Source organism: Artemia franciscana, chromosome 1 (genome assembly GCF_032884065.1).
Source record: "Artemia franciscana chromosome 1, ASM3288406v1, whole genome shotgun sequence".
NCBI classification, from domain to species: Eukaryota; Metazoa; Arthropoda; class Branchiopoda; order Anostraca; family Artemiidae; genus Artemia; species Artemia franciscana.
This window is the reverse complement of record NC_088863.1, coordinates 45273303-45285655: the sequence shown is the minus strand read 5'-3', so window position 1 is coordinate 45285655 and position 12353 is coordinate 45273303. Positions and strand designations below refer to the sequence as shown.

General features: G+C 35.8%; 1 protein-coding gene across 4 annotated transcripts in view; it reads right to left on the bottom strand.

The window, feature by feature from the left end:
- LOC136030319 (ankyrin repeat domain-containing protein 54-like) overlaps positions 1-12353 on the bottom strand; it is a 51729-nt gene that overhangs the window by 21337 nt on the left and 18039 nt on the right. For all 4 annotated transcript variants that reach the window (XM_065709243.1, XM_065709219.1, XM_065709226.1 and 1 more), the window contains 3 exons: positions 10762-10902; positions 7804-8080; positions 1931-2046 (listed from right to left, as the gene is read on the bottom strand). In XM_065709243.1, coding sequence (XP_065565315.1) covers positions 1931-2046; positions 7804-8080; positions 10762-10849 — 481 coding nt within the window. In that variant the 5' untranslated portion in view covers positions 10850-10902. The remainder of the gene's footprint in view (positions 1-1930; positions 2047-7803; positions 8081-10761; positions 10903-12353) is intronic.

Here is a 12353-nt window from a genome sequence, read left to right as displayed (position 1 = left end):
GCTTATCCGCGATATCTCGAGAACATCTAAGGGAACTATGAAGAAAGTTTTAATGCATGTTGAGGGGGATGGTCGATGTACATATTTCTATACTCGGGGTTGCAAAATGATACTGGTAAGAATGGCTTCAATCCTACAGAATTCAAAAGATTACACATATTTTCAATCCATTTATTTGAATAATACTCCATGTACTCATCAATCTAAAATCCTCCATTACAGCTATTGTCAAAATCTGTTACAAAATCTTATCCAATACATAAATAGCAAGCCAAAATACTGATTATTAAGCAGCTAAACTGAAAAATGTTTTAAAAATATTCAATTTATTATAAAATAAAAAACTGTGTCAATTGAAAACGAAAAAGAATTAATTTATATTTTTTTTTTCAGAAAAAGGAAGTTTTGCAGAAAAGTAAAGAACTTGTACAAAAGAAGACAAGATGAAATTGTACAAAAGAAGAGGGCTCTGAACTATGGAACGTTTTCTGCAAAAATGTCCGAATAGTGGTCAACAATCGAGTTGAGAATTCTTTTGAATGTGATCCATGCTTTGAGCAAAATGAAGTGAAAATAGTATCAGGGATCAAAGGCATCAAAAATGGTATCTTTTTAGGTAAGTTGATAAACTCCATAAGTTAGGTAAGTTGACATAAACGACAGGAAGATTTTTCTCTATCTCCCGCTTCCATATCAAAAAATGCGAGTCAGGAGTTAGAATTTCTTGTTTTGATCTCCGGAACCTGAAAGATTCCACAATCACAGAAAAATACGTTGTGGAAATGCCCCGAGTCCCTACCTCATTCCGAGGAAGCATGGGAAAAACTCCAGCATAACGTCTTTAAGGCATCTGAGTCCTCTGTTGTTCATATGGAGGCCCACAAAGCTCAAAAGCTGTCAGATGAATTCCTGGAAGCTATTGAGCAACTAAACCTAAAACGAGCAGAAATAAAGCCAAATAGTCATTCAACTGTAAAACAAACATAAATCACTATCAATAAATATGTGAAATCCAAAACGAACAGAAATTACAAAGAATAATCAAGTTAAATTTAAAACAAAAAGATACTTCAGCAAGTTTGAGCGGGGCTAGCCCCCCCCCCCCTGTATGCCTTGTAAAGTTCAGAGCGTCACTCGCGCTTTATTAAAAACAAACGTTTTCTCTTTTTAACATTAATAGATACAAAATTGCTGAAACTCTCGGGAATGAATGTCGATACATATTAAACTGTAAATCTGTATTTCATTAGATCTTTCCAATAATTTTGGTAATGTTTACAGTTTTCTTTCTTTTTTTGCTGTTGTTGTTGATCTTATGACAAATAAAAACTCACAGCTCGAAATAAGAATTTGCTTTCAGTAAAGCACAAATAACGTTCTGGTCTTCACAAATCTTTCTTACAATAGTTTCTGTTCGTTTTAAGTTTAACTTGATTATTCACTGAAATTCAGTTTTTGGAGGGTTTTATTTATTTATTGATTGTAGCTTATGTTTGTTTTCAAATTCAATTACTATTTGGCGTTCTTTCCCCTTGTAATAGATTTAAAGTCGCTCTTAATTTTTCTTTGAAAAATTTCTTTAGTGAAACAGTTTTTTTTTAAGTAAATTACCTTTAATCAGCTGGCTGTGGACAACAAAAGCCTAACCATCTTAGGCCCTTCCTAGGAAAGTTAAGATGGGACCAAAAATTGGCACACAAGACCTTTGAACAAATTTAGATTCCCAAATTGGTACTCAAGACGTTTAAATAAATGTAGAGTCTTTATTTTACCAAGTTAAAAATATGCTAGCAAGAATATAGTTATCTTTAACCAGGTTACTCTAGCAAACAAAAGTCCAGACTACTTTTGGCCCTTCCTTAGAAAATCAACGATGGGATGCAAAATTAATACACAAGACTTTTGAATAAATATAGAACATTTATTTTACCTGCCTTCACAAGCTCTGTGACCACAGGTACTTTGGCTGTACAAACGGCTAAATGAAGAGGGGTATTCCCTATACTGTCTTTAGCTTTAACATTTGCTCCGTAGTGAAGTAAGAGCCTAAAAACGAAAGAAATAAATCAATGACGCAAAGGAAGATGAATACCCCAAAAATTATGAAGCCTTTCATAGAAATTTTCTTAGTTTTTTTTTTTTTTTGCACGAAAAATTTGTAATCAGTTTTACCAAAACCTGAGCCTAATCAAAATACCAGGTTGTGATTATATGCATTAGCTGTTTGCACTAGGCTAGGTAGGGAAAGGGGGCAGCTGTTCCTCGACACAGCCACTGAGGAGGTGCCGAATTGAGATTTTTCTCGTTTGGTTATATTGTGGTAGTGATGGTAGGGGGGGGGGAGGGAGGGACCAACATTGTCTCAGGTGGCGGAAACCTTAGTTTCACCTCTGGCTGTTTGGGGTATAAATAAAGTCTTAAAATTACTGTAATACAAAATTGGAGAAAAATTTGAACTAATGAACAGTCGAAAAGAAATCACAGTTTTTTCGCCCTTTTTCTAACAATGGAGATATGACTCTTCATATATTTTATGCAACATTGCGACAAGTTAGTTATCAATACTCGTAATTACAAGAACCATAAGAAAACTGAGACAAAGTAATAAAGACCGAAGTAAAGAAAACTAGAAAGACAAAGAAACTGATATGCATGGATAATGGCGTCTCATTGTCCTGATTTGGTCTCATCAAATGCTCAAGATACTGCAATTTAAATTTCAGGGCGCTTTGTGGCATTCTGATGATGTTAAGATTCATTAATTCTGGTACTTCAAAGAAGAAAATGTCAGTTAGAAAACTGATACATATGGAGAATTCTACCACTTCGAACAGTCAAAATACTACAATCTACAAGCTACGATTTATTTCGGCTCGTAATCGATTTGCACCATTTCGATTAATCGACCGTTAAAACTGGGTTTCATGGCTTTATTTTGTGTATTTCTATTGCCTTTTCTATGGTATATTAAGACTTCACGTTGAATAGTCAGCTTTTTGTTTCATAGAAATTTGATATTTAAGGGGGGGGGAGGCATTTAATAGTTATATCTAAAAATTTAATATTACACTATGTTATAAATCTGACAATCTCTTCGAAACAGTTTCCCAGTTCTGGAAAAAATTCGATACAGAACCCTCTGAAAAACTATATCAGCAGAATTTTGTGACAAGTTTAAAAGAGAAGGTAATACAAAATGCAATTCTAATGCTATAAGTTTTTATGACAGCCCAAGTAAACAAGGTAAAATCGATAAGGTACAATCATAATTGTACTACTTTTGATTTATTTGCGCCTATAAAAATGATAAGTGCAAAAAGTGAATTAATTGTGCGTAGCTTCAACTGCAAAGTTAGGTAAATGCATACTTTCTTGTTTTTTGTCTCCGTCGTCACTTAAAGGGATTTCTCTTCTTTTTATTTTGGTATTGGAACCGGGTCATGAACACTGGCATGCAACTTACCATTTTATTTAGTGATTATTGGCCTTACCTTATCGATCTTAGTTTAATAATCTTAGATTAAAGTTTAATGGCATTAACCTGAAATTCTGCTTCTTACTTTTTTTTAAGAAGAAGAAGCAGCTAATTTTAACAAGTAAATTATCAACTTTGATACTAAAAATATTTCATGATATCAGTTCCTGAATATTTGAGTGTCCCTTTACAAAATACAATGCATATTAAATTAATTAAATAAGAAGATAAGTAAAACCCGACTAACTAACGGAATCTATGCACCATCACTGTAAGGAGAGATGTGAAATAAGGCTCAGTGCTTAGTCCAGCTCTTGTCAATACTGCTATATAACCGGCACTAAAAATATTCCTCCATTCCAGTTTGAGCCCTATGTTGATACTGCTGTCTCTCCCCCCTTGTCTTCCTTTTAATCCGATTATCGAGTTTCTTCACGCTATGAACAGAAAGAAGTCCTGTCTATATTGTTCCACTTTGCAAATATCTTCTCCGGCAACCGCTTTGGACTTATAACCGGTACATTTGCAATAACTATGGTATTTTTTTTTACATTTCTTCAAAACTGGACCACCATGTGGAAAAATTCCATAAGCACTGCGAAATTATTTTCGACTTTCCATTTAACTCTGTAGTTTAAGATTGTTGTCTACGTAGGTGAAATGCTATTTTTCAGTTTTTTGTTCTTGAATTTTTGGTGCTTTCATTTTTCTTTTTTAAACTCCTGTAAGTGCATTACTCCACATGTCATTGTCATGGATAATGTCAGCCTGTCCCAAGCCAGAATGAAGGAGTAGGGTTGGGTGGCAGGTTTGCTACCTGTCCCTGTAAAAAAGCCTCAGCAACAGAAATGTCGGTAAATGCCTCGCATGAATTATTTTCCCCCCTGACAATTAACCCAGCACGCCCCCGGACATAATTATTGAATGCGAAACAACCAACAAAAATCGACTTCTGGAATGTGAGAACTATGAGTCAGTTATCAAAACCGAGCAAGTTCTCAGAGAGATGAACCAATATAACGTTGAAATCCTGGCCCTAAGCGAAATACGTTGGAAACGTGTTGGCCAAGAAACATTAGATGATGGATATGTGCTGTTGTACAGCGGAGAGGACAACCATCGTCGGGCAGGTGTATGACTCATGATGTCCCCTGCAGCATACCGAACAATGCTCAGATAGACTCCAGTAAACTAAACAATCTTGTTTGCACGGTTAGCTACAACACACACAAAGCTTTCTGTTATTATATTTTACGCTCCTACTAATGAGGGAGATGATGATATTAATGATAGCTTCTATGAAACCTTACAGGCTGTCACCAAAGACATCCCAAAACATGATGTTCTGTGTGTTGTTGGTGATCTGAATCCCAAATTAGGAGTAGTCCCAGAGTACTGTTCCGAAGTCCTAGGACCGCATAGACTTGGCCAGATTAACGAAAATGGTGCATTACAAGTAGACTTCACGCTAAGTAATGACCTTGTCGTTGGTGGACCATTCTTCGAACACTAAATGTGCACAAGTACACATGGACATCTCCAGACGGTTCAACGCGAAACCAGATTGACCATTTCTTCATCGCCAGAAGGTAGCACACAAGCCTTTTAGATGTGCGTTGGTATAGAGGAGCAGACGTTAAGTCGGATCACATCCTCATGATCACCAACATACAGATCAAACCACGTGCCCACAAGAAGACACGGCAAGACCTGAAGAAACTACGACCAGAACAAGCTACAGGATCGAAAGATCCGCAGAGAATTCTGTACATCGTTTTGGAACAAATTCGATGCTTTGGCTCTCGAGACAAAAGACTCAGAAAGTGTTGAAGAGAAATGGGAGAAAATAAAAAGTGTATGCACGACAATTACCGAAGAAAAGCTAGGTTTCCGAAAGAAACCAAAGGAAAGTTGGATCTCTGACGTAACATGGAAACTGATTGACGAACAAAAGACACTCAAGCAGGCCACGTTCATTGCCAAAACAAGGAGTTCAGAGCTGGCAACAAAACAATTATACAAAGAAAAAGGTAAAGAGGTAAAAAAAGTGCAAGAAAGGACAAGAGACAGTTCCTTGAAAAGAAAGCAGCTTTAGCTGAAGAAGCCGCCAGGAAGGGTGACTCCAAGACTGTCTACCGGAGACAAATGAGATGGTAAGAAAACAAAGCAGCGGAATCAACCTTGCCAAGGACGAAAATGGATTAATCATGTCTGATCCAGAAAAAATTGACGAGAGATGGGTTTCCCATTTCGAAATACTTTTGAACAAACCGAGAACCTGTGACCGAGCGAATGTACCTAATATCCCTTTTATGAATTTAAACAATAATACAGATCCTCCGAGTGCTGAAGATATCAAGCATGCAGCAAAGAAGTTAAAAAATGGATGAGCCCGGGTATTGATGGCATTCCAGGAGAAATGAAGAAGTACTCATCAGTACCTGCATATCCGTTTGACTCTCGCTCTTCACCAAAATACGGACTTTAGGGAAGGTCCAAGAGATTGGAGCAGAGACATTATAGTCAAACTCTTCAAAAAGGGAGACTTGATGAACTGTCATAACTGGAGAGGCATCAATCTTCTCCCTGTCTCATCGAAACTATTAGCCTCCTTCATTTTGCAGCGTCTGCAAAAAGCACTAGACGCAACTCTAGAGAAGAGCAGCAAGGTTTCAGAAATAGTCGATCATGTTCTGATGTAATATTTGTACTGAGAATCCTTGTCGAAGAATCAAAAGAATGGCACAAGAAGCTCTGCCTCCTATTCATTGATTTTGGAAAGGCATTTGTCTCAGTTGACCGATATTGCTTGTGGGGAGTCCTGAAATACTACGGAATTCCCGAGAAAATAGTAGATAATATTATAGCGCTTTATGAAGAATCGGAACGTTGCGTAAAGACCGAAAACGGTACAACCAGATTTTTCAAGATAGTGTCCGATGTTCGTCAAGATTGTGTACTTTCCCCCATGCTCTTTATAATTATAATGGATTATACCCTGAGATTCGCATCGGGATACGGGGTAAAAGTAAGCAACAAGGAACTGTTCGATCTGGACTTTGCGGAAAAGGTTGTCCTTCTCAAAGAGTCTAAAGAACGGTTGCAGCAGCTACTTGACACTACCACCGAGAATGCAGAGAATGTCAGGCTAAAGATAAACATTGAAAAATCAAAGAGCATGGCCATCAAAAGCTCGCTAAACATTGAAAAATCAAAGAGCATGGCCATCAAAAGCTCGCCACTTGTTCTCCATTGCAAAAACAAGGATCTAGAACAAGTCCAGGAGTTCAAGTACCTGGGCAGCTGGATTAACTGTGATGAAGAGATTTCAACCGAGATTAAACGTAGAATTGGACAAGCTACAGGTGCCTTCAATAGACTGAATCCTATTTGGAGAAGTAATAAATTTTCAATGCGACTGAATCTTCGATTCTTCAACAGCAATATACTTTCAATTCTCCTTTACGCAAGTGAATGTTGGAAAATAAACTCCCAGCTTGAAAAAAGGATCCTCGCATCTGAAAACATGAGCCTAAGAAGAATCTTGAATAAAAGCTGGCAACAAAAAATTACAAATGCAGAAATACGCAGAAAAACAGGTCACCCTCCAGTTATAGAGGTGCTGGAAACAAGGCGGTGGACATACCTGGGACACGCTCTTTGTATGGAAGAGAGTCACCTTCCTCGAACCACCTACGAATGGAAGCCAGACGGTAGAAGAAAGCGAGGCTGCCGCAAAAATACATTGAGACGAACATATGACCGAGATCAGAGGACATATAGTACCTCACTACTACCTGAATGGTAAGACATCATCGCTGCAGCATCAATACAGGACGAATGGAGAGGCTTTGTCAACGCCCAAAGCGCCACCGATGGCTCTGGAGGAACTAAGGAAAGGTTAGGTAAGTGCATTAATATTTTTTACAGATTGCTGAGATCCGTTATTACAATTTATTACAATTAAACCCTTTTTAAAAAGAGGGAGGAGTAGGCCTGGTCATTTCAGAGACTTCATATCTAAAAAAACCTCATATCTACACGGATCTAAATTCCAGCATTTCAAAATCATTTGGGATTTATGGAGGTTTCGCAGTCTAGGTCTCTTAACTAGGATGCCATTCCCGCTAAAAACTCGAAAATTATCATAATTAGTGGAAATATTATTGAAAATATAATAAACTTTCATTCTTCCAACAATATTATCCATTGGAATACTCTTAGCTCGTTATCGTAACAGTAATTGTCAAGGATGAAATTATTTAGGATACACGCATATCGAAATTGAAAATACATATTAGGTTAAAAATGTCCGATTCAATTTTTACCTGACTATGTCCAGATATCCTCTAGAAGCAGAAATATGAAGTGGAGTTCTGAAACGCTCATCAATACAAGACGGATCCACACCTTCTTCCAGCAATGCTGAAACTTTTTCAACGTCATTAAGAGTAGTTGCCATCAGTAAACTTTTTTCTTTCTGCTTTGTCTTTAGATAAAACCACTCGACACTACCCGTTGAATACGGCTTTTTGAACTTGCGACTGACCAATTTAAAAGTTCCACTGCTATTACCATAAGGAGTTTGAAGACTGGGTGGACAGTCTAAAAATATTCAATGAAAAAGATGTCAATGATCAAAGACAGGAAACGACGCCAGGCTAGTCGTAACAGATGAAAAAAAATACTTTGTGAAGATTTCACCAACATTAATAACTAAATGTTTTTAGTGCGGCAGAGAAGAACATTTCAGAGTAAAATTACGGCCGAAAACAACAATATCCGAACAATAATGTAAAATTGAAAAGAAGGAAAACTAAATTTAAAGCCAGAAATCCTTGGCCGTTCGGTGAAATACTAGAAAATTTCTTCCTTTTTTCATTTTATTTTTATTCTGCATCATTCTTGGGCTTTTGCTGTTTTTTAGCTCTTTATTTTATTCTAGTATTTCTTGTATCACTGAGAAGACCTTACACCTTATGTTGACAAAATATTAGCAATTTGATTGTGCCCTGGTCATGCCTAGCCAGAATTTTGTTTTATTATTGGTCTGAACTATCTCTTTTTAATTATATGTTTTGTCGAAGTCGACCAGTTTGACAAAATCTTAATCACTCACGAACAAAGACGATTTTTTTTTAATATTTTTTGTTTTGCCGAGCAAAACATGAGTCTCACTTCAAAAACTAGACTTTAAACTAATTTCATTTATAGTTAAAAAACTCTCAACTTCAAGAAATACCCAACTTCATTTTCGTGTGTTTCCACTAAAATATTCAGTTTTTTATCTGGTTGTATTGTAGCCTATCAAACTGATTCTATCGTCTATTGTAGGCTGCCTAATTTTCTAAAACAGTAGTTAAAATTTGAATCTCGATTTGAAATTTGCAGTTCGTGAGAATTAACAAAGTTTTGCCATTTTAAATAGCTCTCATTTTTTGTACAAATTTCTTCCTTTTAAATCTATTTCTTTCAATGACTAACCAAAAGATTAAATAAAGCAAAGTATTCAACTCCAGTAGGCATATCAAGTAGACAATACAGCATAATCAAGCTTGTACAAAAACTACAGTAGAAATTGAACGCCGTTGTGACCGATATAGGACTCTCCCGTAAATGAAGAACGTAACTAAAATTCCAAATACTTATTCCAATAAAAAACAAAACCTATATTTCTGGGAGCAAACTACAAAAAGCATTCTGAATATAACATCAAACCAACACGAACTAAGCCAATATTCTTTCTATTCTATAAACGAAGATAATTTAGGCAGAAAAATATAGCCAATTGGTAATTGCAATTGTTTTATTTACCGATTCGAAACATTCGAATTGCATTCATTTTTGAAACTAATACGAGCAGAGCGAACGCCCCCCCCTATGCCTTCTAAAGAAAAGAACATAATTTGTTCTTTACTGAAAACAAAAGAGGTTTCAACCTTAATAAATAAAAAATTATTAAGACTTTCAGGAATGAATATCAGTATGCATATTAAACTGCCAATTTACATCCATTACCTTTTCCCATAATCTTAATAATCAGTGTGTTTTTTTTTATATTATGAGAAATAAAACACTTAACTCAAAATAAGGATTGTTTTGCTCTTTTGAAGACACTTTTTTTCTGATTTTAACTCTTGAAAGGTTAATTCCGTTTAGGATTCTTCCTTACCGTTGACAATGTCTATAGTTTTATAAGACAATTTTGAGCTGACAAGTGAGCGCCCATTTGGCTACAATGTCATTGTCCTCATAATTTGTGATTTATAGGCTAATATTTTGTCGTCATGATTGATGTATACACACAGTATTTTGTTTTCATGGGCTAAAATCACAGTTTTTGCATGTGATTAAACAATGTGACAAAATATATTATGCAAAAATGGTCTTGATTGTACGTTAGAGTAGGCTCAGGGTCTCCATCTATGCTAACTACCAAACAGCAGCGTGAAGTCACGTAAGACCCTCTGACCTGAGTGATTCATTTCTCCCAGGGCAGGATTAAGACCGTAGGCGGCCACTGGACATAAGATATTGTGAAAATCCTTACATAATGCTGTTGCAAGGTGAGTCCATATGGGATTCTTCATTTAGATACTTTAATTAACGCATGGGACTTGAGACGGCAAGAACACTTATTAAATAAGGACTGAAAACAAAAGACACTCTCTCCATTGTACTTTCTTGTTCCTTGGATATATTAATAACTAAGACTAATTTTCGTCTAAGCCTAGCAAAACGAGAAAACATAGGACAATGATGAAAGGCAATGAAAATTTCAGCTAGCGAAAAGAGAAAGATGCAAATATTTCCGCCAGGACCTCCACTCAGCCATTCTCAGTTTTTGAAGATCTAAAAACAAGACTAAACTGACCATGAAAACATAAAAAGGTAGACTTTTAAAAAGGACAAAAAATACAAGCAGTTACTCAAGCAACATTTGAAGGCCATCTGAAAACTGAGGTTCTCTTCATTGCTGCTTGAAAAAGCGCCTCTTATTTTTCAATTTTGTTTTTAAGATCTACCTTTTTATGTTGTTTTATAGACTTTAATTTGTTTTTGTTTTAATTCTTTCTCATAAACAAAAGATGGCTGGTGGAGACCCTGGTTAAAATATTTGAAATTTCTCTTTTTTACTAGATTTAATTTTCCTCGGTTTTCATCATCGTCCTGTAGTTTCGAGTTTTTCTGCTTATCCGTTGTATCTTTTCATCATGCTAGCCTAATGGGTGACAAAGCATACCCAAATCTATAAAATGTCACAGCAACACACTCTATACTAGTACCTTCTAGAGGAAAACTGATCTTAAATGATTCACTCGCTATAACATCAGCTGTCTTTTCTGAATTGGACATGATGTTTTCCATTACCATAAAAATTTCACCAGCTCCACAATTTTGTGTCAACTTTAATAGCACAGGTGTATCTAAAATAAATAATTTTCTAATATAAAAGGAGCAGAAGATAATTTCCTAATCCAAGACAAAAAATTAATAGTCATTCTTGTGCTTCAAATGGGCAAGGGCAGGGGGGGGGTGACATCTCTAGAATCCTTCTGAAGTGATTCCTTAGGAAATCTGAGCCTATGAACCTGTGTTTTGGAGGGAGGGGCTTTGAATACCTCGAAAATAAATCTTCTGAGATGTCTGTTCTGCATTAATTTTTTTTTATTTTGTGTTAGATATATTTTATTCACAAAGGAACGTCTAAAACATGTCATCCAGCAAAAAATTAGCTCACATATGCCATAGCATGCACAGGTTTTTTTCGTAAAATATGATAAAAACTTCATAAATAACACCAGATATGAGAGGAGGTATTTTTTCATTTAGACCTCAACGCATATGGAGAATATGCAATCTATGTTTCAAGAAGAATAATAGCCTTGTCAGAAAATCCCAGTTGAGTTTTTTATTTATTTATTTTTTCCTTTTTTGTCTGTTTAGAATATTGTTTTCGGGCAAAGGGACCAGAATATTTGTTCTCTTGTCGTCCAAAAGAGCATAAGCTCTGTCTTTTAAGCCTGTTGTGCAACAGGCTCTTTCACTAGTATAAATAAATCATTCGAAAAATGGCTTACTTTTTTTGTGTTTGTTTTTGTATATATGGTCACTGGCTCTTACATACATGCAGATGCAATAATATAATAATAAAAAAAAAATCTGACTCTGACTTATAGAAGACATCCTTAATCAGGGGTACCAATTCACGAAATTGTAAAAGGAGGGGGAATTTTTTCTTAGGTTTTTTTATGCCTGTTATCTCACGCGCTTTTTGGTTAGTATAAATTAGCTTAAATCTTTTGACTGTTATTCATTTCTTTTGCATTAACATTTGTGTACACAGCCGCCAGTTTTTAAATCCACATATGCACACATCTATGTATTTAATATTTTAACCAACATTTCCAATCTATTTAGAGCATCCTTAATCTGGGAACTCAATTCACCACATTGTGGAGAGGGGGCAACAAGGGTTTTTTCAAAAGGTTCTGTGACTAGCATAAAATAAGTCTTTAAATACGCATCTGCATGCATATAAGTTTTCTGCATTATAGCCCACAAATTTCCAATCAATTTAAAGCATTCTTAACCTGGGCACTAATTGATGATATTGTACGGAGGTAAGGTTTTTTATCTCTTTTTTATGTCTATTGTCCAACAGGCTCTTTTGCTAGTATAAAACAAACCAGTTGTGTTATTATTTTTTGTGTGTCTCTGTCTTGAATACTGGAACGAGCTGCATTGTAATGTCATTCAACGTTTCTTACTTCCCAACTGATGCACTTGCGTCACAAAGTAAGGACACATATTTATCTTTTACCTGGGTAAAAAAAGCAATCACATTTAACATGTAAATGAAAAGCTTTTTCTTTTT